The sequence below is a fragment of the Periplaneta americana genome, chromosome 2 (genome assembly GCF_040183065.1).
Source record: "Periplaneta americana isolate PAMFEO1 chromosome 2, P.americana_PAMFEO1_priV1, whole genome shotgun sequence".
In the NCBI taxonomy this organism is placed as follows: domain Eukaryota; kingdom Metazoa; phylum Arthropoda; class Insecta; order Blattodea; family Blattidae; genus Periplaneta; species Periplaneta americana.
This window is the reverse complement of record NC_091118.1, coordinates 8,751,596-8,779,351: the sequence shown is the minus strand read 5'-3', so window position 1 is coordinate 8,779,351 and position 27,756 is coordinate 8,751,596. Positions and strand designations below refer to the sequence as shown.

General features: G+C 34.2%; 1 protein-coding gene across 1 annotated transcript; it reads left to right on the top strand.

Annotated features, from left to right (window-relative positions):
• Positions 1 to 4,232: 4,232 nt before the first annotated feature.
• LOC138712637 (uncharacterized) lies at positions 4,233 to 26,158 on the top strand. The gene is made up of 2 exons (XM_069844608.1): positions 4,233 to 4,384; positions 15,376 to 26,158. Exons 1-2 carry the CDS (start codon positions 4,364 to 4,366, stop codon positions 25,810 to 25,812), a joined length of 10,458 nt encoding a protein of 3,485 aa, XP_069700709.1. The 5' UTR covers positions 4,233 to 4,363; the 3' UTR covers positions 25,813 to 26,158.
• Positions 26,159 to 27,756: the final 1,598 nt, after the last annotated feature.

The following is a 27,756-nucleotide window of genomic DNA, read 5'->3' as shown; positions in this document are numbered from 1 at the left end:
TTCAAACTATGTGGTACAATTTTACCTTTACCTATTTCTTCTACAGATATGTCTAAATGTTTTATAGTACATATTTCTGCCGATTTAATAAAATACTTGTCACCTACATGACCAAAAAGGAAATTGAAAATGGTTAATACCTAACAATATTAGTTTCAGAAATGTGGTTCATAAAGTAAATAGAAAATTTAAAAAAATTGCTCAAACAAAATCAATATATATAATATGAACTAATATTTTAATAATTAAATCAAAATTGAGGATACTTTGAGAAGCAAAACAAAAATGCATTGGAATGGATAAACATATTAGTATTGTATAATTTACATGTTAAGATGATGGGCAAAAGGAGAAATAGTCGTCACGAAACTTACAGAGACCAAATAAATAAAGACTTGAGTTCCAGTGGTTATTTTATCATCAAGAATTAAAATTACAATTATCATCTTATCGTTTATGAATAGCCTCTGTAGTTTAAAAGGAACGTTAAATAAAGAATTACAATTACAATTATCATCTTATCGTCTATGAATAGCCTCTGTAGTTTAAAAGGAACGTTAAATAAAGAATTAAATTACAATTATCATCTTATCGTCTGTGAATAGCCCCTGTAATTTAAAAGGAGCGTTAAATAAAGAATTACAATTACAATTATCATCTTATCGTCTATGAATAGCCTCTGTAGTTTAAAAGGAACGTTAAATAAAGAATTACAATTACAATTATCATCTTATCGTCTATGAATAACCTCTGTAGTTTAAAAGGAACGTTAAATAAAGAATTACAATTACAATTATCATCTTATCGTCTATGAATAGCCTCTGTAGTTTAAAAGGAACGTTAAATAAAGAATTACAATTACAATTATCATCTTATCGTCTATGGATAGCCTCTGTAGTTTAAAAGGAACGTTAAATAAAGAATTACATTACAATTATTATCTTATCGTCTATGAATAGCCTCTGTAGTTTAAAGGAACGTTAAATAAAGAATTACAATTACAATTATCATCTTATCGTCTATGAATAGCCTCTGTAGTTTAAAAGGAACGTTAAATAAAGAATTACAATTACAATTATCATCTTATCGTCTATGAATAGCCTATGTAGTTTAAAAGGAACGTTAAAAAAAAGAATTACAATTAAAATTATCATCTTACCGTCTATGAATAGCCTCTGTAGTTTAAAAGGAACGTTAAATAAAGAATTACAATTACAATTATCATCTTATCGTCTATGAATAGCCTCCGTAGTTTAAATGGAACGTTAAATAAAGAATTACAATTACAATTATCATCTTATCGTCTATGAATAGCCTCCGTAGTTTAAATGGAACGTTAAATAAATAATTAAAATTACAATTATCATCTTATCGTCTATGAATAGCCTCCGTAGTTTAAATGGAACGTTAAATAAAGAATTACAATTACTATTATCATCTTGTCGTCTATGAATAGCCTATGTAGTTTAAAAGGAACGTTAAATAAAGAATTACAATTACAATTATCATCTTATCGTCTATGAATAGCCTATGTAGTTTAAAAGGAACGTTAAATAAAGAATTACAATTACAATTATCATCTTATCGTCTATGAATAGCCTCTGTAGTTTAAAAGGAACGTTAAATAAAGAATTACATTACAATTATCATCTTATCGTCTATGAATAGCCTCCGTAGTTTAAATGGAACGTTAAATAAATAATTAAAATTACAATTATCATCTTATCGTCTATGAATAGCCTCCGTAGTTTAAATGGAACGTTAAATAAAGAATTACAATTACAATTATCATCTTATCGTCTATGAATAGCCTCTGTAGTTTAAAAGGAACGTTAAATAAAGAATTACAATTACAATTATCATCTTATCGTCTATGAATAACCTCTGTAGTTTAAAAGGAACGTTAAATAAAGAATTACAATTACAATTATCGTCTTATGGTCTATGAATAGCCTCTGTAGTTTAAAAGGAACGTTAAATAAAGAATTACAATTACAATTATCATCTTATCGTCTATGAATAGCCTCCGTAGTTAAAATGGAACGTTAAATAAATAATTAAAATTACAATTATCATCTTATCGTCTATGAATAGCCTCCGTAGTTTAAATGGAACGTTAAATAAAGAATTACAATTACAATTATCATCTTATCGTCTATGAATAGCCTCTGTAGTTTAAAAGGAACGTTAAATAAAGAATTACAATTACAATTATCATCTTATCGTCTATGAATAGCCTCTGTAGTTTAAAAGGAACGTTAAATAAAGAATTACAATTACAATTATCATATTATCGTCTATGAATAGCCTCCGTAGTTTAAATGGAACGTTAAATAAATAATTAAAATTACAATTATCATCTTATCGTCTATGAATAGCCTCCGTAGTTTAAATGGAACGTTAAATAAATAATTAAAATTACAATTATCATCTTATCGTCTATGAATAGCCTCCGTAGTTTAAATGGAATGTTAAATAAATAATTACAATTACAATTATCATATTATCGTCTATGAATAGCCTCTGTAGTTTAAAAGGAACGTTAAATAAAGAATTACAATTACAATTATCATCTTATCGTCTATGAATAGCCTCTGTAGTTTAAAAGGAACGTTAAATAAAGAATTACAATTACAATTATCATCTTATCGTCTATGAATAGCCTCTGTAGTTTAAAAGGAACGTTAAATAAAGAATTACAATTACAATTATCATCTTATCGTCTATGAATAGCCTCTGTAGTTTAAAAGGAACGTTAAATAAAGAATTACAATTACAATTATCATATTATCGTCTATGAATAGCCTCCGTAGTTTAAATGGAACGTTAAATAAATAATTAAAATTACAATTATCATCTTATCGTCTATGAATAGCCTCCGTAGTTTAAATGGAACGTTAAATAAATAATTAAAATTACAATTATCATCTTATCGTCTATGAATAGCCTCCGTAGTTTAAATGGAATGTTAAATAAATAATTACAATTACAATTATCATATTATCGTCTATGAATAGCCTCTGTAGTTTAAAAGGAACGTTAAATAAAGAATTACAATTACAATTATCATCTTATCGTCTATGAATAGCCTCTGTAGTTTAAAAGGAACGTTAAATAAAGAATTACAATTACAATTATCATCTTATCGTCTATGAATAGCCTCTGTAGTTTAAAAGGAACGTTAAATAAAGAATTACAATTACAATTATCATATTATCGTCTATGAATAGCCTCTGTAGTTTAAAAGGAACGTTAAATAAAGAATTACAATTACAATTATCATCTTATCGTCTATGAATAGCCTCCGTAGTTTAAATGGAACGTTAAATAAATAATTAAAATTACAATTATCATCTTATCGTCTATGAATAGCCTCCGTAGTTTAAATGGAACGTTAAATAAATAATTATAATTACAATTATCATCTTATCGTCTATGAATAGCCTCTGTAGTTTAAGGGAAGTTTAAATTAAGAATTACAGTCACACGTAACATTCCAATAGCTGCATCTCCACATACATGTTTATATGAACTTTTTACACAGAATATTCCGTACTGCCACCACCTAAATTATTGACTATTCCTCCTGGATCACTCTATTTATAACACGCCCTTTTTCTTTAATATCAGGAAATATACTTCGGCCCTTTGTCAGGCTGAAGCACTTAAATATTATTCAAAGAAAGTGCTGCTTGTTGTTTTAGTCGTGGTGAAATACACAAGAAATCGCAGCATTTCTTCTTCCTTGAATGAAAGACTGAGTGGAAGATTCTTCATGTAAATGTAAGCTCCATTCCGATTTTGATAAGTTGTGTGACTTTTTGTGTATTGGATCGTAATGAAAAGTCTCCAAGTTGTGCCTCTTCTGAATAACTTATCATTATTTCTCCCTCAAATTTTACATGAAGTCCGTACGCACTTCATATGCACACACTGTATTTTTTCGTTTCTCACCCTTTTACGTAGAAAACATTGATAACGCTATGTCGGTGAAATGTTTGGCCGTGACGTTAGCATTTTAACTGGTACGTGGTCCGAGCTTGCAGTTGTGAAAGAAATGTGACAGACCTGACCGGAAACTTTATCTTTCTCCTCGGATTCACACGAGCGGATGTTTTTTTAGAATAAATTCTGGAACCTGACACCAGAAATCAACCGACCTTCACGTCAAAAAAGAAATGTTGTCGAACATATCACCCAACTAGTGATACTACTCCCATCAGCTGAAAGTTCCTCCAATGGGCTAAGCTGCGGGGGTGTTGAGTTGGCGTTGTCATGGAAATATAAGCATTGGCCTCATCGACCATCAGAACACTTTCAATCCTCAAAGAATACCCATACAAGTTGTCTGCAATCCACCAACATGGGGTCCCTACGACTACCTGTAAGTATCTGCACCAGTGCGTTGGTTTGCTAACGAAATGGAGAATTATGTGTTGAGTTTAATTTACTGCTTAAGTTAGAGAAAGTTTTGAGTTACTTTGCGTCGGGAATTCAATCCTTTACATTTATTTTCCGACTCGGTCCTACACACACAAATGACTCTCCCTCAATAGAGTTTCGTTTCGTGTTCAGATAGACTCCAAAATAAAAACAAAGTATTTATATCAAACGTCATTGTAACATATAAAACATAGCCTATACGTTATTGTTATAAGCTTTACTGATTTCATAATAATTCCCTTCATGAGTTGCTGGAAGCAGTATTTTCCAATATTAGTCTTTTTCTTAAGAAAATTGCCAAACAAAATTGATGTCAATGCTAAAATATAAATCATATGTATCTTAATATCTTGCTTTATATATCTACTTAAGCGTAACATATGCATCAACTACTCACGTTAGAAATATATTTAACAATATTCCCTGGTAACCTGACTTGAAGATACTAAATATGAACAAAATCCGTCCAATAGTTTAGTAGAAATCGCTGTACACAGACAGACTAGTACTAAAATTATTATATTTCATGTACATCATTCCCTGATAAATTGACTCGTAGATACTGAATATGAACAAAATCCGTCCAATAGTTTAGTAGAAATCGCTGTACACAGACAGACTAGTACTAAAATTATTATATTTCATGTACATCATTCCCTGATAAATTGACTCGTAGATACTGAATATGAACAAAATCCGTCCAATAGTTTAGTAGAAATCGCTGTACACAGACAGACTAGTACTAAAATTATTATATTTCATGTACATCATTCCCTGATAAATTGACTCGTAGATACTAAATATGAACAAAATCCGTCCAATAGTTTAGTAGAAAACGCTGTACACAGACAGACTACTAAAATTATTATATTTCATGTACATCATTCCCTGATAAATTGACTCGTAGATACTGAATATGAACAAAATCCGTCCAATAGTTTAGTAGAAATCGCTGTACACAGACAGACTAGTACTAAAATTATTATATTTCATGTACATCATTCCCTGATAAATTGACTCGTAGATACTGAATATGAACAAAATCCGTCCAATAGTTTAGTAGAAATCGCTGTACACAGACAGACTAGTACTAAAATTATTATATTTCATGTACATCATTCCCTGATAAATTGACTCGTAGATACTGAATATGAATAAAATATGTCCAATAGTTCAGTAGAAATCGCTGTACACAGACAGACTAGTACTAAAATTATTATATTTCATGTACATCATTCCCTGATAAATTGACTCGTAGATACTGAATATGAACAAAATCCGTCCAATAGTTTAGTAGAAATCGCTGTACACAGACAGACTAGTACTAAAATTATTATATTTCATGTACATCATTCTCTGATAAATTGACTCGTAGATACTGAATATGAACAAAATCCGTCCAATAGTTTAGTAGAAATCGCTGTACACAGACAGACTAGTACTAAAATTATTATATTTCATGTACATCATTCCCTGATAAATTGACTAGTAGATACTGAATATGAACAAAATCCGTCCAATAGTTTAGTAGAAAACGCTGTACACAGACAGACTACTAAAATTATTATATTTCATGTACATCATTCCCTGATAAATTGACTCGTAGATACTGAATATGAACAAAATCCGTCCAATAGTTTAGTAGAAACCGCTGTACACAGACAGACTAGTACTAAAATTATTATATTTCATGTACATCACTCCCTGATAAATTGACTCGTAGATACTGAATATGAACAAAATCCGTCCAATAGTTTAGTAGAAATCGCTGTACACAGACAGACTAGTACTAAAATTATTATATTTCATGTATATCACTCCCTGATAAATTGACTCGTAGATACTGAATATGAACAAAATCCGTCCAATAGTTTAGTAGAAATCGCTGTACACACACAGACTAGTACTAAAATTATTATATTTCATGTACATCATTCCCTGATAAATTGACTCGTAGATACTGAATATGAACAAAATCCGTCCAATAGTTTAGTAGAAATCGCTGTACACAGACAGACTAGTACTAAAATTATTATATTTCATGTACATCATTCCCTGATAAATTGACTAGTAGATACTGAATATGAACAAAATCCGTCCAATAGTTTAGTAGAAAACGCTGTACACAGACAGACTACTAAAATTATTATATTTCATGTACATCATTCCCTGATAAATTGACTCGTAGATACTGAATATGAACAAAATCCGTCCAATAGTTTAGTAGAAATCGCTGTACACAGACAGACTAGTACTAAAATTATTATATTTCATGTATATCACTCCCTGATAAATTGACTCGTAGATACTGAATATGAACAAAATCCGTCCAATAGTTTAGTAGAAATCGCTGTACACAGACAGACTAGTACTAAAATTATTATATTTCATGTATATCACTCCCTGATAAATTGACTCGTAGATACTGAATATGAACAAAATCCGTCCAATAGTTTAGTAGAAATCGCTGTACACAGACAGACTAGTACTAAAATTATTATATTTCATGTATATCACTCCCTGATAAATTGACTCGTAGATACTGAATATGAACAAAATCCGTCCAATAGTTTAGTAGAAATCGCTGTACACAGACAGACTGGTACTAAAATTATTATATTTCATGTACATCATTCCCTGATAAATTGACTCGTAGATACTGAATATGAACAAAATCCGTCCAATAGTTTAGTAGAAATCGCTGTACACAGACAGACTAGTACTAAAATTATTATATTTCATGTATATCACTCCCTGATAAATTGACTCGTAGATACTGAATATGAACAAAATCCGTCCAATAGTTTAGTAGAAACCGCTGTACACAGACAGACTAGTACTAAAATTATTATATTTCATGTATATCACTCCCTGATAAATTGACTCGTAGATACTGAATATGAACAAAATCCGTCCAATAGTTTAGTAGAAACCGCTGTACACAGACAGACTAGTACTAAAATTATTATATTTCATGTATATCACTCCCTGATAAATTGACTCGTAGATACTGAATATGAACAAAATCCGTCCAATAGTTTAGTAGAAATCGCTGTACACAGACAGACTAGTACTAAAATTATTATATTTCATGTACATCATTCCATGATAAATTGACTCGTAGATACTGAATATCAACAAAATCCGTCCAATAGTTTAGTAGAAATCGCTGTACACAGACAGACTAGTACTAAAATTATTATATTTCATGTACATCATTCCCTGATGAATTGACTCTTAAATACTGAATATGAACAAAATCAATGCAATATTGTTTTTTTTAAATAATAAAGGAATACATTTTTGCCTACTTATCTTTTTCGTAATACATTATATCTTCAAGATTAGTCATGATGTAGTTACTGTCCTATAATATTAAATATTAATTTGTGTTATGTACTTAAATATTTCGTAATTTTTTATGTTAGAGATTAATTATTGTAGTATGCATGGTAATAGTAATAATAATAATGAAAATAATGATAATAGTAATAATAATATTAATAATAATAATAATATATCAATAATTACAATAATGAAAATAATATTAAAAATAATATAAGAACAATATTTTTCCGAGGTTTTCAACAACCGTATGTCGGATGTCAGGTAATCTATGGTGAATCGTCAGCCTTATTTTACCAAAGACTATCTCGCTATCACCAATCTAATCGACCATACCCAGCTAAAAATAATCAAATTGAAACTAGAATTACGGCTATAAGATATTATATTATATTATTTCTGGTGTTAAGAAGTATTTATTTTTTCTATCATACACAGATTTGTATTTTTAAATTCAGTATCGGTATTTGTGTAAGTTTTTTTTTTTTTTAACTATTAGAAACGTGGGTATATAAAAGAATTATAATTTTAAAAAATGACTTTGTTATATAATGTTGAAAATAATATACGACGTGTCGCATAAGTGATCTAAATTAATAACCATACGGGAACGGAAAGACTTACCTATTGTAGGATCATTAGGGCTGCGAACTTCACCTGAATCTATATCGAACGTCATAGTATCAGCGGTCAAAGAATCGAACCTATGTCGTGTTTTATAACAGCAGACCTATTAATAACAAAATTAATATTTTACGTTATTATTATTGTTATTATTGTTATTATTATTATTATTATTATTATTATTATTATTATTTTTACTACTATTATTATTACGTACTTCACCATCGGTTACACATAACATTTAAATTTACTGTTGGTATACCTTTCTTGATAGAAAGAAACCAGATATGTTAAACATTACAAATATCGCGTCATTTATAGTCCCGTTCCTTTTTTATCAGGTGTCATGGTTGTTCGTCCGGGATATCAGTGACGCATCGGACGGTAGACGGTGCTGTTAATAGAAGTTTTATTTTTATCTCATATTAAAGACGAAACCTGAAATGCTGTGTGAATAACATCGCTGTAAATTTCGTGTTTTATGACATCTGAAAATTTCTTCGTGACACTTTCAACTCTTTTACTTAGACTGCTGCATTCTTCTGTTTGCTGTTGCCTAGGCAACATAGTCCATGCAAGAGAGCGGCTTTAAAAGTGATAGCTATAATTTGGGACGTTTTCCAGGGAAAAGGGTTTCCATCGTGTTATAGAACTACGAACATATGAATATATTACTTCTTCATTGTAAAGAGTATACCGTCAATTTGCATATAATCGAATTAAATATTAACACAAAAAATTGACAGGGGATTGATTGAATGACTTTAATTGCCTGAAACTTTAAAGCTGTTCGTGATTGTTATTGTGAATTTGGTTGGGATTGTAAGGATGTTTGGAATTTCAAATAGAAGTTTGATATTTCTTTTCATTTCTGTCTTCATACTCCCCGCATTTAAATTTAACAAGTCAGAGCCTTCTCGTTAACTACTTTATAATCGCTTCCTCATTCCAGGAGGCCTAGTCTGCAGACAACAATGCAATTGATAGTCGAAACGATTCACACATCAATATGACGCCAATGAGTTGTTTGAAATTGTAATGAATAGTAATGACATAACAGAGAATTGGATCCATTTTTAAATTAATGCCACAGTTAAGTGTTTTAGATTTAGAATGTGTTAAATTAATCATTTCTGCCTTTATAATCCTCTAATTTATTAATCACCCGTATTTGTGTAGGAATAACAATGAATGCATTATGATTCCACGTTAATTTCTTTCAACTTTATGTTTTACCACGGGTGGCTGCATCGAGAGTACATTGTATTAAACAGATCATAATTTCAAAGCCTACAGTAATTTATGACGTCACCACATTAACAAAAATGGCGACCAGATTTCTCAAATGTCTGCCGCATAAACGTTTCAGGTTAAGATACAGCCAGTTCCTATTAATCCGTGTGCAATGGATTAGTACAATTTGGCCAAATTAAGCTGTTCACCCAATTATGCGAAGTTTCGAGAAGTGAATTCAAATATAGGGTAACTTAGCCTACATATCCATTCCTAGAGAGTCAGTACAGCAATTTGTATACCGTACAAAACAAAAGACTACAAATGAGAACGGCAATACATATAGGCCTACCGTTTAGTTTTCTTTTTATATGACGTAGGGATTGAACATTGCCATAGAAACCTACGTATAAAAGCAATGAAGAAATAACTTAATCAGTGGGCCTCGTTTAGAAATTAGCAGGCCTTGACAATTTGTAAAACAAGAGAACATCATTTTATGGTTGCTAAGTTAAAGCCTGAAATTCTATAAACATTAATATTGTCTAATACACTTATTTTATTCAACCGTGCAGTATTTACGAGTACATAATAAATTATTTAAATACTTGAATTTTTATGTAATTCTTGTTTTCACATAACTTATTGTTAATAAAGATATTTATAACGTAAGTTAAATCTCTAAACATGTCAATTCATTCTTTTGTCTTTTTCACAAGTTTCATGCTAATATTTTCTTAAATAATTTGATCAACCTTATTTTTTAAATGCCATCTATACATTGTAGCGTATGTTGTTCACCAGGGGCGAATGCTAATGACGAAAGTTAGGCTTCCTCTTTTATTCATAGGAGAAGTTGGGAGGATATAATAATTCATCTGTACTAATAATAAATCTATAGCCGAAATTTATCTCGTAATTTTCGCTTTTCCAAAAATAATTTGTCCTAATATGTATAATTAACCATCTCGAAACCGAAAATCGCTTTTTTGAAATTTTTGTTTGTATGTCTGTCTGTCTGTCTGTATGTTTGTTACCTTTTCACGCGGTAATGGCTGAACCGATTTATATGAAAATTGGAATATAAGTTCGTTGTAAGTTAGATTTTAGGCTATATGGCATTCAAAATACTTCATTTAAAAGGGGGGTTATAAGGGGGCCTGAATTAAATAAACCAAAATATCTCGCTTATTATTGATTTTTGTGAAAAATGTTACATAACAAAAGTTTCTTTATAATGATTTCCGATACGCTTCATTCCAAGCAAAATTTTGACGGGACCAAATTGCACCAAAAACGGATGTTCTCTGAACCAAATGATCATATTTTAATTATTTGCATGTAATAACAAGAAATATGTTAAAGGAATTATCATTGCACTAAATGATAGCATTAATTTAAATTAAGTGACATATTAAACGATTTATCCTTCTATCAAACATGAATGTTCCCTGTACCAGATGTTCTATTTTAATGATGTAATTACTTTATATTTATTTCTAACGGGTGCAGCGGAGCGCACGGGTACAGCTAGTAATTAATAAAAATAATCAGACCCACATAAATAATTTATTTTCTAATTATGAAATCATTATGAGTCATGGATCATATTCGCTTATCAGATGTAGAAGTTCGATATGATATAACAAATATGGCCAACAAAACAGTTTATTTAGTTTTTTCGACCCTGCCAACCAATGCACATTGTTGTATTGAGCTGCTCTGAACGAGCGCACATATTCTCTATAATGTCTGTCTTCTCTTGAATAGTCCTTCGGGAAAATGGATTTAATAATGGGGTTTCAATAACACACAATTCCGAAGTCATTGCAATACTTCAAATTAATGTTTAAGAATTAATAATACATGCAGCAGCTAACACAATTACATTGCACTCGCAAATCACAGCACATTCCCGCTGTCAATACTGCTCTGTGTAACGTTAAATAGTCGTTGGTGTAGCTCTCGGACCAGAGCTTCAAACAACACATAACAGAAGCATGTGCGCCTAGGACGGACTAAGGAGGAAGGCACTTGCGCGCGCATCATATTCTCGCTATTTCTACGTCTTTCCTGTAGCTCCGAGAAACGAGCAAGCGTTGCGATACTTGCGGTGTGCAACCTGCGGATGGTATTACGCCTATACAGTATTCCAAAAATCAAAATAAATTTTAATGTACGTAATCCCATTTTGAGAAATACACATTCTACGAAAATATTGGGCTTGCGCAGCAAGCATAGCATGCCCTGAGAAATCGCCCCTGTCGTTCACATAGGAGTACTATACAACCATGTAATCTTGCAAACTTTGTAACTAATTCAACAGTTCATAGCATAAATACCCTACATCGTACATTATGAAATATTGCTTCACCTGTCCATAAAACTTTATATAGGAACCACATTAAGCATTACTTAATAAGCGAAATTCACAAATGTGTCATAATCTTCATCTATAAAAACCAGTACTGAATGCAATTTATGCTATTTCAAAATTCAATATACTGAGCATTTGGATGTACCTAATTCATGCAGAATATCTGTGGGTTCTTAGCAACACTGCTACTACATTATCATCACAAGCTTATGTTCTGATTGTCGGTAATTCTTTATCATGATGAAGCTTTTTAATGAAATCTCATGAAAGTATTTTATAAGGCTAGCGCTCGGCATAGATAAGAATCATCTCCACATTTTCATTATTTGAAACAGTACCACCATACTGCAGCGTCTTTTGTTCAAATGTTGTGAAAATAATTATTTCGTTGCCATAGAAACGCCATGGCCTACCTAATATTTGTATTGACATTTAACTTTACAAAAAGTAGATGTAGATAATAACTTAAATTAGATTTTGATTTCTATATTTTACTGAGTGGCGGCTGTATAGTATATATAGTTATTTTGTTTATATTGTTGGTAATTCTTCAGAATTACTCCAAACTTTAAGGGAACATTCATTATTGCTTAGTGCGTAACTTAACACAGGAATTTTATAAAATTTAAATATTAACAAAGAAGCTAACGATAAAAATGTAGGAAAAATTAATATTCAAATTAATTTGCATTATATGAAAAAAAAATTCATAAGGTGGACATTGTAAACTAATTTCATAATAATGGTCCATGGGCGTGAATTTGAACTGCCACTGGGGGAGACCCTGGTGTACCAGCATCATGCGGAAGTACTGCGTGAAGTCTGCAGCCAGGTAGTGCCACTCGAAACTTCTGTTCAGCAGCCAGATCTTGGGGTCCTCTCGTTTTAGATCGGATTCGCACTCGCTCTTGTGAAGGTACACCAGACACACCTTTCCGATGCCTTGGCAAGCGTCCAGTTCGAAGATCTTGCACTTGACGCCGAAGTTGGGGCGCTGCCTGGGGTCGTCCTGCTCGCTGCAGATCTCGATGTCCAGCAGCGTGGGGCATTCCGCATCGCCCATGCTCTTGACGCCGGCCAGCCGTCGTAACTCAGACGAAATAATTTAAAATGTACATATTACATTTAAACTGTTTCTTGTTTTCTTTTTTCAATAAATTAATGGCTCTGGAATCTTCTCCCTGACCATGTCAGAGACTGTTAAACAGTATCGAAAATCAATTGTAAATTTAAAAATCGCATTCTTCTTCATGAGATTCCTTGCTAAAAGTCTAGACGCACAACTCAGGCCTACATCATACCCTAACTGTACTGCACTCCAACCACGAGAAAGTCTCCAGGGAATGAGACGGAGCGGGGTGATGCTGTGAATGAATGTTGATGTCATAAGATGTCATAAGGTCACACACGTGGGTACTCGTATCTCTGTTGGCTATCTCTCAAAGCACAAACCACAACACATTTTTATACTACCCTAGTTACAAAATTAGATCACGGTTAATCTCCTGGTCTTTTAATCCCTCCATACAGGAAATAGCATATGCAGGAGAGCGCATGATTTTTAAACTGACGTTATAACTCTAATATTATCTATCTACTTCGCTCCAATAGATGATGCAATAGTAAGCACATTCCTTTCACGGTTTATCTCCTGGTTGGAGAACAGTATAGTAACTATTCTACAGGCCGTATTGTCATTTCTAGTCTTGTCATTTAATGTATTTCATTATTATTATTATTATTATTATTATTATTATTATTATTATTATTACTTTTCGTTACTACTAATATACGACGTGGCTCAGTCGGTAAAGGCGCTTGCCTGCCGGTCTGAACTTGCGCTCGGGCCCGGGTTCGATCCCCGCTTGGGCTGATTACCTGGTTGGATTTTTTCCGACGTTTTCCCCAACCGTAAGGTGAATGCCAGGTAATCTATGGCGAATCCTCGGCCTCATCTCGCCAAATACCATCTCTCTATCAACAATCTCATCGACGCTAAATAACCTCGTAGTTGATACAACATCCTTAAATAACCGACTAAAAAAATAATATACTGTACTACTACTAATACAGTCACTTCTTATTTTGTTCTTTTATTTCTCTTGTGTTTGTGTTATAATTGTTCTGTTTTGATCCTGCTGATACTCTATTGGTCTTTCATGTAATTTGCAATACGTTTGTATTTGTATAGCTATGCTATGTGGTAAGATCCTCTGCGATTAAGTAAATAAATAAAAATCTATAGGACTTCATACTTCTACCACATCAATCACGTTGAAAAGTACAAAAGTTATAGAATTAAATACTGTGTGTCTGATTTAATAACATAATTTTGTGTTAAAATCCATTGTATTTCTGTAACTTACAAATAGCTTTTAAATAACCCGGAGGTTCATTGCCGCACTCACATAAGCCCGCGATTGGTCCCTATCCTGAGCAAGATTAATCCGGTCCATACCATCATATTATTATTATTATTATTATTATTATTATTATTATTATTATTATTATTATTATTATTATTATTATTATTATTATTATAAATTATTGTTAGCATTAATTATTTGTATTAATTATTGGTATTATTATTATTAAGTGTATTTTTAATTAACAACTTTATTATTGTCATTATTGAGTGCAATTAGTTACCACTGCCACCGGGTATATACCCATTGCAGTGTGAATAAATACATACATACATACATACATACATACATACATACATACATACATACATACATACATACATACATATTCCACTTCCCTCAAATCAATTTTAATATTATCTTCCCATCTACGTCTCGGCCTCCCTAAAGGTTTTTTTTTCCCTCCGGCCTCCCAACTAACACTCTATATGCATTTCTGGATTCGCCCATACGTGCTACATGCCCTGCCCATCTCAAACGTCTGGATTTAATGTTTCTAATTATGTCAGGTGAAGAATACAATGCGTGCAGTTCTGTGTTGTGTAACTTTCTCCATTATCCTGTAACTTCATCCCTCTTAGCCCCACATATTTTCAAACATCCTTAACATCTGTTCTTATCTCAAAGTGAGAGTCCAAGTTTCACAACCATACAGAACAATCGGAAATATAACTGTTTTATAAATTCTAACGTATATCTGCAATACTCTGTTTAATTCCCAGTTATTACCGGTATTCCAAATGGAAAGCTTCGGCCAACCCTACTAACGTAAATACAAACATTTGTCGATGAACTAAATAATGCTGGTTTGGGAGTGGGACATAGTGCGTATCGCCGCCAGATGGCATACTAATCCTTAAAACTGAAGAGTGTCTCCTCTTTATTACTTAAGATGCATTTGTTTATTTATCTACTTATTTATTTCAGGTTGGACTCGCACTTTTGCTGATCGCCATTTTCGTTGTTTGCGAAGTTGGAGGTATGCCTCGAGACGATGAAAACAATGGAAAGGGATCTGGGAAAAATGGAAAAAATAACGGCCATGGCGGCGACCATGATGATGATGATGATGACGATAAACACGATAGAGGACGTGGAAGAGGAGGGGGAAGACATGGCGATGATGACGACCATGATGATGACGATGACGATGATGATGATAAGAAGGGCAAAAAAGGAGGAAAAGGACGAGGAAGAGATGATGACGATGATGATAAGAAGGGCAAAAAAGGAGGAAAAGGTGGAGGAAGAGATGATGATGACGATGATGATGACAAAAAAGGCAAAAAAGGAGGAAAAGGACGAGGAAGCGATGATGATGACGATGATGATAAAAAAGGCAAAAAAGGAGGAAAAGGACGAGGAAGAGATGATGATGACGATGATGATAAAAAGGGCAAAAAAGGAGGAAAAGGAAGAAAAGGAGATCATGATAAACGTGGGAAAGGACGAAAGAAGGATCATGGTAGACGTGGCAGAGGACATGGGAGACACAGTAGAGGAAACAAGGGAGGAAGAAGAATAAGGGGCCAACGAGTAACTTGGCAGTACTTATGGAGTTATCTCAAACCTCTCCTTATTGGAAATAATGATATAAAACTGAATGATGGAAGTAGCGTTAGTTGGAAAGACATCCGAAATGTTCTGAGACCGAAGAAAGACGCAAGAACTCCTGATCAGTTAAGCAAAACAGAAGTTGCCATCTGGGAGTACATTTGGGAAAGTCTGAGCGAAGAGGGATTCACATTCCAGATTGTGCACGGGGAACCTTACAACGGCAAGAGCGTGTCATGGGAAGATCTGTACATGTACCTAAACTTCGCAGGTGGCTCTGACCAGCAGCAAACGACTCAAACTCTGAATAGGAAGATCTTGATCGAGATCTTGAAAGAGTCCTCTGGAGCAGGCAAACCAGTTACTCTCAACAACGGCGATACAGTTGAATGGGGCGTCATTCTTAGTGCTGCACTAGATTCCCTTGAAGGTGACGACTTAGAAGATCTGAGTGCTGTATACGTAGCGATCTGGCAATACATTTTTGAAGTATACAAACAGAAGGAATCAGAATACCCTATCAAACTGGCTGAAGGCGAAACACACAGCGGAGATCAAATCACTTGGGAAGACTTGTGGTTGTCCATACAACAAGAAGAACTTGACGAAAAGGATCGTGCTGTCACGTGGCAGATAGTGTACAACATCTTGTTACTGTATAAGAAAGGAAACGATAAGGTACAGCTTCAAACTGGCAAAGAAGTAACTTGGAACTACGTTCTCAAGATCTTCAGACAACTGCAAGGCAAAGATGATGATGATTACGACGAAGATCAACTAGACGTTCTGGATTATGTAATGACTGTTATTGAGCCGTACGGGTTCACAAGTATAGAAAACTTTGATAACGTCGATAGTGAAGCATTCTGGCCTTACCTTCTGTATCTCGTACAACAAGCAAAAACTCAAAAGGATTTGTCGCCGAAGTTGATATGGAGGATTTTCACAAAGAGTCACCAAGGAGATTATTTAGAACTTGGCAATGGTAAGATTGTCTCTATACAAGTCATAAAATCATTTATTGACAACGAATACAACAAAAATCCAGATGAATACACTGAAGATGAAAAAGACATAGTTGCGTACATTAACGACTTTGTCTTCCCCGAGACGAACACATTAACTTTTATATTACAAATTATACAATCACGAGGAGACGACACTTCTCAGCAACAGACTCAAGAATCTATAATAGACTTGTTGACGAACAGTTACACAATAGAATTCTCCAAGAGGCCAAATATACCATGGCAATTGATATATACGCAAATATATGATAAAATACAACCCAATGGTGACAGCAGTAAGTCGTGGGATGATGTCCTCTCCACAATTGAGACAGAGGTCAGTGACGCCGAAAACGAACCTACAACGCCGGGAACCACAGATTTGCCACGTGACCAACAGGAAACAGTGGAAGAATTTCAATGGATTTTACAAAACAGTGATGACGTTCCAAGCGAAACCATACAATACGGAGGTGTGACAATTCCAGTCATTAAGATCATTGCACTATTAAATCTTCCACAAGATCCTGAAACTGGAAGATATGACATCAGCAACGTCACAGACGACGAAATATGGAATGCCATATTTACAGTGTATTCCGAAATGGAAAAATCCAGTTCTCAAGGACCCCCAACATCTCAAAATATAGAAGAACTTACTTTTGACGAATTCAAAGATTATATAAACAATCCAGATTACGTCGAAAACGGATATTTATTGTTGGAAAACGTTAAGATAGCAATATTGCTTATAATTGAAAGGTTGGGACTAAAAAAAGATACTTCTACAGGGGAATACGACACTTCAGACTTAACGGAGGAAGAGTGGTTGGCAGCGATAAACGAACTTTATGAGGAAATTGTAAGTACAACTTCGACTACTGAAGGAACCACCACAGACCTCACTGAAGAGGATCAGGAAGCTGTCGACAGTGTTGTGAATATAGTAGAGAACAGTGATAATGTAGAAGATGACACTGTTGAATATAAAGACTACTCGATTCGAATTACCCTTATTCTAAATAAGTTAGGTGCAAGTAAGGACCCGGACACTGGAAGATATGACATCAAGAAATTCACAGCCAAAGAAATAAGGAACGCCATATTCGCTGTGTATTCCGAAATAAAAGAATCCAGTACTGAAGGACTCTCAACATCTGAAGACATCCGAGTACTCACTTTCGACGAATTCAAAGATGATATAAATAATCCAGATTACGTCGAGAACGGATATTTACAGTACGATAACGTTAAGATAGCAATATTGAAATTAATTACTCTCTTGGGGCTAAAAAAGGATCCTTCTACAGGAAAATACGACACTTCAGACTTAACTGAGGAAGAGTGGTTGGCAGCGATAAACGAACTTTATGAGGGAATTATAAGTACAACTTCGACTACTGAAAGAATCGCCACAGAACTCACTGAAGAGGATCAGGAAGCTGTCGACAGTGTTGTGAATATAATAGAGAACAGTGATGATGTAGAAGATGACACTGTTGAATATAAAGGATACCCGATTCAAATTATCCTTATTCTAGAATATTTAGGTGTAGGTAAGAATCCGGACACTGGAAGATATGACATCAGCAACATACCAGACGACGAAATATGGAACGCCATATTCGCTGTGTATTCCGAAATAAAAGAATCCAGTACTGAAGGACTCTCAACATCTGAAGACATCCGAGTACTCACTTTCGACGAATTCAAAGATGATATAAATAATCCAGATTACGTCGAGAACGGATATTTACAGTACGATAACGTTAAGATAGCAATATTGAAATTAATTACTCTCTTGGGGCTAAAAAAGGATCCTTCTACAGGAAAATACGACACTTCAGACTTAACTGAGGAAGAGTGGTTGGCAGCGATAAACGAACTTTATGAGGGAATTATAAGTACAACTTCGACTACTGAAAGAATCGCCACAGAACTCACTGAAGAGGATCAGGAAGCTGTCGACAGTGTTGTGAATATAGTACAGAACAGTGATAATGTAGAAGATGACACTGTTGAATATAAAGGATACCCGATTCAAATTATCCTTATTCTAGAATATTTAGGTGTAGGTAAGAATCCGGACACTGGAAGATATGACATCAGCAACATACCAGACGACGAAATATGGAACGCCATATTCGCTGTGTATTCCGAAATAAAAGAATCCAGTACTGAAGGACCCTCAACATCTGAAGACATCCGAGTACTCACTTTCGACGAATTCAAAGATGATATAAATAATCCAGATTACGTCGAGAACGGATATTTACAGTACGATAACGTTAAGATAGCAATATTGAAATTAATTACTCTCTTGGGGCTAAAAAAGGATCCTTCTACAGGAAAATACGACACTTCAGACTTAACTGAGGAAGAGTGGTTGGCAGCGATAAACGAACTTTATGAGGGAATTATAAGTACAACTTCGACTACTGAAAGAATCGCCACAGAACTCACTGAAGAGGATCAGGAAGCTGTCGACAGTGTTGTGAATATAATAGAGAACAGTGATGATGTAGAAGATGACACTGTTGAATATAAAGGATACCCGATTCAAATTATCCTTATTCTAGAATATTTAGGTGTAGGTAAGAATCCGGACACTGGAAGATATGACATCAGCAACATACCAGACGACGAAATATGGAACGCCATATTCGCTGTGTATTCCGAAATAAAAGAATCCAGTACTGAAGGACCCTCAACATCTGAAGACATCCGAGTACTCACTTTCGACGAATTCAAAGATGATATAAATAATCCAGATTACGTCGAGAACGGATATTTACAGTACGATAACGTTAAGATAGCAATATTGAAATTAATTACTCTCTTGGGGCTAAAAAAGGATCCTTCTACAGGAAAATACGACACTTCAGACTTAACTGAGGAAGAGTGGTTGGCAGCGATAAACGAACTTTATGAGGGAATTATAAGTACAACTTCGACTACTGAAAGAATCGCCACAGAACTCACTGAAGAGGATCAGGAAGCTGTCGACAGTGTTGTGAATATAATAGAGAACAGTGATGATGTAGAAGATGACACTGTTGAATATAAAGGATACCCGATTCAAATTATCCTTATTCTAGAATATTTAGGTGTAGGTAAGAATCCGGACACTGGAAGATATGACATCAGCAACATACCAGACGACGAAATATGGAACGCCATATTCGCTGTGTATTCCGAAATAAAAGAATCCAGTACTGAAGGACCCTCAACATCTGAAGACATCCGAGTACTCACTTTCGACGAATTCAAAGATGATATAAATAATCCAGATTACGTCGAGAACGGATATTTACAGTACGATAACGTTAAGATAGCAATATTGAAATTAATTACTCTCTTGGGGCTAAAAAAGGATCCTTCTACAGGAAAATACGACACTTCAGACTTAACTGAGGAAGAGTGGTTGGCAGCGATAAACGAACTTTATGAGGGAATTATAAGTACAACTTCGACTACTGAAAGAATCGCCACAGAACTCACTGAAGAGGATCAGGAAGCTGTCGACAGTGTTGTGAATATAGTACAGAACAGTGATAATGTAGAAGATGACACTGTTGAATATAAAGGATACCCGATTCAAATTATCCTTATTCTAGAATATTTAGGTGTAGGTAAGAATCCGGACACTGGAAGATATGACATCAGCAACATACCAGACGACGAAATATGGAACGCCATATTCGCTGTGTATTCCGAAATAAAAGAATCCAGTACTGAAGGACCCTCAACATCTGAAGACATCCGAGTACTCACTTTCGACGAATTCAAAGATGATATAAATAATCCAGATTACGTCGAGAACGGATATTTACAGTACGATAACGTTAAGATAGCAATATTGAAATTAATTACTCTCTTGGGGCTAAAAAAGGATCCTTCTACAGGAAAATACGACACTTCAGACTTAACTGAGGAAGAGTGGTTGGCAGCGATAAACGAACTTTATGAGGGAATTATAAGTACAACTTCGACTACTGAAAGAATCGCCACAGAACTCACTGAAGAGGATCAGGAAGCTGTCGACAGTGTTGTGAATATAATAGAGAACAGTGATGATGTAGAAGATGACACTGTTGAATATAAAGGATACCCGATTCAAATTATCCTTATTCTAGAATATTTAGGTGTAGGTAAGAATCCGGACACTGGAAGATATGACATCAGCAACATACCAGACGACGAAATATGGAACGCCATATTCGCTGTGTATTCCGAAATAAAAGAATCCAGTACTGAAGGACCCTCAACATCTGAAGACATCCGAGTACTCACTTTCGACGAATTCAAAGATGATATAAATAATCCAGATTACGTCGAGAACGGATATTTACAGTACGATAACGTTAAGATAGCAATATTGAAATTAATTACTCTCTTGGGGCTAAAAAAGGATCCTTCTACAGGAAAATACGACACTTCAGACTTAACTGAGGAAGAGTGGTTGGCAGCGATAAACGAACTTTATGAGGGAATTATAAGTACAACTTCGACTACTGAAAGAATCGCCACAGAACTCACTGAAGAGGATCAGGAAGCTGTCGACAGTGTTGTGAATATAATAGAGAACAGTGATGATGTAGAAGATGACACTGTTGAATATAAAGGATACCCAGTTTCAATCAAATCTATCATATTGTACTTAAAACTAATTAAGAATACCAACACTGGAAGATATGACATCACCAACATCACAGACGAAGAAATATGGAACGCCATATTCGCAGTGTATTCCGAAATTGAAAAATCCAGTACTGAAATGCCCACAACGTCTGAAGGACTTACATTTGAAAAATTCAAAATTATTATAAATAATCCAGACTATGTTGAATACGGAAACATTATGTATAATGATGTTAAGATACCAATATCGGGTTTAGTTGAAGAATTGGGTCTACAAAAGGATCCTTCTACAGGTGAATATGACACTTCGAACTTAACGGAGGATGAGTGGACAGCAGCGATACTGAAACTTTATGATGAAATTGTAAATATTAGCACTACTACTGTGGGAAGTACCACTGAACTCACTCCAGAAGATCGAGAAGCTGTCGACAGCGTTGTAAACATAATCCAGAACAGTGATGACGTACAAAATGACACAGTTGTATATAAAGGCTATCCGATTCCAATTATCCTTATTCTATATAAGTTAGGTGTAGTTAAGGACCCGGACACTGGAAGATATGACATCAGTAAAATCAAGGAAGACGAAATATGGAAAGCTTTGTTTGAAATTTTCTTGACACTGAAACAATCCACTGCTGAAATGCCCACTACACCTGAAGGACTCACGTTTGAAAAATTCAAAGTTATTATAAATAATCCAGACTATGTTGAATACGGAAACATTATGTATAATGATGTTAAGATACCAATATCGGGTTTAGTTGAAGAATTGGGTCTACAAAAGGATCCTTCTACAGGTGAATATGACACTTCGAACTTAACGGAGGATGAGTGGACAGCAGCGATACTGAAACTTTATGATGAAATTGTAAATATGAGCACTACTACTGTGGGAAGTACCACTGAACTCACTCCAGAAGATCGGGAAGCTGTCGACAGCGTTGTAAACATAATCCAGAACAGTGATGACGTACAAAATGACACAGTTGTATATAAAGGCTATTCGATTCCAATTATCCTTATTCTATATAAGTTAGGTGTAGTTAAGGACCCGGACACTGGAAGATATGACATCAGTAAAATCAAGGAAGACGAAATATGGAAAGCTTTGTTTGAAATTTTCTTGACACTAAAACAATCAACTACTGAAATGCCCACTACACCTGAAGGACTCACGTTTGAAAAATTCAAAGTTATTATTAATAATCCAGACTATGTTGAATACGGAAACATTATGTATAATGATGTTAAGATACCAATATCGGGTTTAGTTGAAGAATTGGGTCTACAAAAGGATCCTTCTACAGGTGAATATGACACTTCGAACTTAACGGAGGATGAGTGGACAGCAGCGATACTGAAACTTTATGATGAAATTGTAAATATGAGCACTACTACTGTAGGAAGTCCCACTGAACTCACTCCAGAAGATCGGGAAGCTGTCGACAGCGTTGTAAACATAATCCAGAACAGTGATGACGTACAAAATGACACAGTTATATATAAAGGCTATCCGATTCCAATTATCCTTATTCTATATAAGTTAGGTGTAGTTAAGAACCCGGACACTGGAAGATATGACATCAGTAAAATCAAGGAAGACGAAATATGGAAAGCTTTGTTTGAAATTTTCTTGACACTGAAACAATCCACTACTGAAATGCCCACTACACCTGAAGGACTCACGTTTGAAAAATTCAAAGTTATTATAAATAATCCAGACTATGTTGAATACGGAAACATTATGTATAATGATGTTAAGATACCAATATCGGGTTTAGTTGAAGAATTGGGTCTACAAAAGGATCCTTCTACAGGTGAATATGACACTTCGAACTTAACGGAGGATGAGTGGACAGCAGCGATACTGAAACTTTATGATGAAATTGTAAATATGAGCACTACTACTGTAGGAAGTCCCACTGAACTCACTCAAGAAGACCGGGAAGCTGTCGACAGCGTTGTAAACATAATCCAGAACAGTGATGACGTACAAAATGACACAGTTGTATATAAAGGCTATTCGATTCCAATTATCCTTATTCTATATAAGTTAGGCGTAGTTAAGGACCCGGACACTGGAAGATATGACATCAGTAAAATCAAGGAAGACGAAATATGGAAAGCTTTGTTTGAAATTTTCTTGACACTGAAACAATCCACTACTGAAATGCCCACTACACCTGAAGGACTCACGTTTGAAAAATTCAAAGTTATTATAAATAATCCAGACTATGTTGAATACGGAAACATTATGTATAATGATGTTAAGATACCAATATCTGGTTTAGTTGAAGAATTGGGTCTACAAAAGGATCCTTCTACAGGTGAATATGACACTTCGAACTTAACGGAGGATGAGTGGACAGCAGCGATACTGAAACTTTATGATGAAATTGTAAATATTAGCACTACTACTGTGGGAAGTACCACTGAACTCACTCCAGAAGATCGAGAAGCTGTCGACAGCGTTGTAAACATAATCCAGAACAGTGATGACGTACAAAATGACACAGTTGTATATAAAGGCTATTCGATTCCAATTATCCTTATTCTATATAAGTTAGCTGTAGTTAAGAACCCGGACACTGGAATTTATGACATCAGTAAAGTCCCAGAGAACGAAATATGGAAAGCTTTGTTAGAAATTTACTTGACACTAAAACAATCCACTACTGAAAAAGCGTTTTCAACTACGTTAACCACAACTACAGATATTTCAGAGGAGGAGGTGGTTTCACTTAAGAGCGACCTAACTACTTTGAAGGAAGAAGGAATAAATTCTACGGATGATGTTGTTTTTAAGGGCTTAAAAATTCCAAAGCAATTTATATTAACTGCATTGAGTTTACAGAACATTATGCTACAAGATGTAACATTTGAAGAATTTTACAAAGTTATTTTGCTGTATATCGAGAGAGCTCAAGTGACACCTTCCCCTGATGAAGAACCTGTTCCTAAAGGATTGACTAAAGAGCAGTTTGAAGCAATTCAGTACATCCTATACTACTTGAAAATAAACAATGTGGGCGATGATACATCAGTTGTGTTCGATGGTCAAGAGATTCCTCTACTCTATATCCTTGACCTTCTCAAACTTGTGAACATAACCACTTCCGAATTGTCAGGAAAGGTACTTTCTGATATTATTTTGGTATATATTAATAATTTGTACAACCCAAGTGCCAATACGGACGGTCTTGATAGCAAAACTACTTCAGTGTTGAAAAGTGTGTTGGCCTTCTTGAAGCAGCAAGGTTCCAAAGCTGCCGGAGAGATCATCTTCAACGGTCGCAATATTAGCTTGCATTATCTTGTCGAAATACTGAAACTGCAGGGAATTGACATCCAGAAAGCCACAGTTGAAGACCTTTGGCGGATAATACAGCTGCTGATTGTATTCCAGAGTGATGTCAGTCCTGCAAACGTGAAGCAAGTGACTCTGAACTTCTTCTTGCAAATATTACGAACTTCACACAATATAGACACTGAAACGTTCATATATAACGGATATAAAATATATGTGAACAAATTAATTTCAATACTCAACCTGCAGAAGGATTCTTCTGGAAAATATATCACAGATAATTTGACTGTTGACGAATTCTGGTCAGCGTTACAGATGTATGTAAAAAGCGAAGAATCTTCAACTACAGAAATGCAACCAAATGAAGAAGATGAAGTCATTTATAATGATTTCATAAGTATTTTGCAGCAGTCCGATGATGTTGAAAGTCAGGTTTTGATTGTTAACGGCACAAGGATACCTCTTTTAGTCATTATCAACGCGTTAAATCTTAAGAAAGATAGTTCAACTGGAAGGTACAACTTTGCTGGAATCACAGTGCAACAGCTGATTAAAGTGATAAACTTGTACATTACAAGTGGTGCCCGTACAAGTAGTGTAAGAGTCACGAGTGATTTGGCCCAACAGCAACAAGCCTTGTACGAAGAGTTCCTGAAGTTAATAGAAGATCCTGACAAAGCGGCACGGACGTACCTCATTGTGAACGACCAGAGAGTTCCTCTGCTGAATGTAATAGCTGCACTGGGTATAGAAAAAGACAGCAAAACTGGTCTGTATGATACTTCAAAATTAACCAAGGAGCAAGTATGGACTGTTCTGATACAGTATGTGACTACAGTGAAGCAATGAAGAGAAATCACTCCTATAAATTGACTATAAGTCCAACAAGAATTGATAAATCATCTTCAATACTGCGAATGTCATGTATACAACGATTGATAGCTATGTTAAATGAGAGGGTTATATACTTTTCCAATATTGTGGAAATATATGTGCATTTTTGTTACATTATATCACTTGTCATGTATTTTTCGGTTAGAAATACAGTTCATTAAATTTTGGTTTTGAAATAGGACATTGTGTTTATTAAATTATAAGCCATAAATACGAAACATTAAAAACTGTTAATGAATACGGTTTATGTGTAAATTTGTACAGTAAATAATAAAATTATAAGATTTCACAAGTAATAAAATTATGCATTTATGTCATTGTAAATCTAGTAACAAGTGTTTTCCTTTCCTTTAAATAATCTCCACGTTTCCTGTTATCCTGGTAATCTGTATATATAATTTATTTTATTTTATTTATTTTATTTTAAATCCACCACCAACAGAAGCAGGCTTCCAATTATAGGTGGCTTACACAGATGTATACACAAAATACATAATAAGAGAGAAAAAAAAAACAACAAAACAAACAACACAAACGAAAGAAAGAAAATGCATAATGGTAATAGATGCTAGAATATATTATTAATATAGTGCCAAATGTCAATATATATATTTTTTAGTTGGTTATTTAACGACGCTGTATCAACTACTAGGTTATTTAGCGTCGATGGGATTGGTGATAGCCAGATGATATTTGGCGAGATGAGGCGGAGGATTCGCCATAGATTACCTTGCATTCACATTACGGTTGGGGAAAACCTCGGAAAAAACCCAACCAGGTAATCAGCCCAAGCGGGGATCGAACCCGCGACCGAACGCAACTTCAGACCGGTAGGCAAGCGCCTTAACCGACTGAGCCACGCCGGTGGCATGTCAATATAATGATGCAAAATTATTTAAAAACTTGAGTAAAAACATTATAATACACTTCTTCATAATTTAAATATCTAAGGAAATACAATGCTTTTTAATATTGTATGAAATTTTTCAATTGTTAAACTGAAATCCAATTGAGAATCACAGTTTAAAGACAGAGAGTTGTAAGTATTACACATAACAAACAATGGAGAGTTCTTGAAGAAAACAGTTCTAGGAATGGGAATAACAAAAGGTTGCCTATGACGTAATTCTGTTCTTTTTACATTGAACTGAAGGAATTTAAGAAAATCACAGTTATTCAATATACCATTAACAGTCTTACAGAGTAAAATTTGGCTATTTATTAATCGTCGAGATTTTAAAGTTTTATAATTAAATTAAAAAAGTAACTGATTATATGAAATTTGCTTGTCATAAGACGATACGTGATGTTTTTTTAAAATATAAATAATGTAAAAATCTTTTCTGTATCCTTTCTATTTGCATCTGATGGGACTGGAACTGAGGTGACCACACTACAGACGCATACTCTAGCTTACTTCTAACCATGGTTTTATAGAGAGTATCAATAGTATTTATATTTTGAACTGGTAATGGAAATTACGGGAAAACAGCTGAACGGATTTTAATGAAAAACCCGTCATTTTGAAGCTTGGCATCCAAGGATTTTCATAAAAATAGTAACTTTCAATGAAGCGTTATTTTTGCTACATAATGTTCTTATTTTCCAAAATTCATCTTTCGTCAGTTTTGAGAACTAATTATTGCATTTCAGTATAAAACAAAACACACACTACAATAAACAATAGGCTATTACACGAAGGTCATGACCTGCAGGATTGCTGACATATTTAGAGTTCAAATTCAATTGGTTATTAAAAACTTCAAGACTTGCTAAAAATAATTTACAGGTCTGATTCTGCCGTGTGTAATTTTCTGAGTACAGCTACCCAGCTGTATATTGGATATTAAAATCTACAAAACTTGAGGTGGTTTGATGACATTATTACCATTAGAAATG

What these genes read in the sequence shown, in the direction of transcription:
- LOC138712637 (XM_069844608.1), top strand. Translation starts at nt 4,364, where the DNA reads ATGGGGTCCCTACGACTACCT. An exon ending in TGGGGTCCCTACGACTACCT is followed by an intron (nt 4,385 to 15,375) that starts GTAAGTATCTGC and finishes TATTTATTTCAG; the next exon opens with GTTGGACTCGCACTTTTGCT.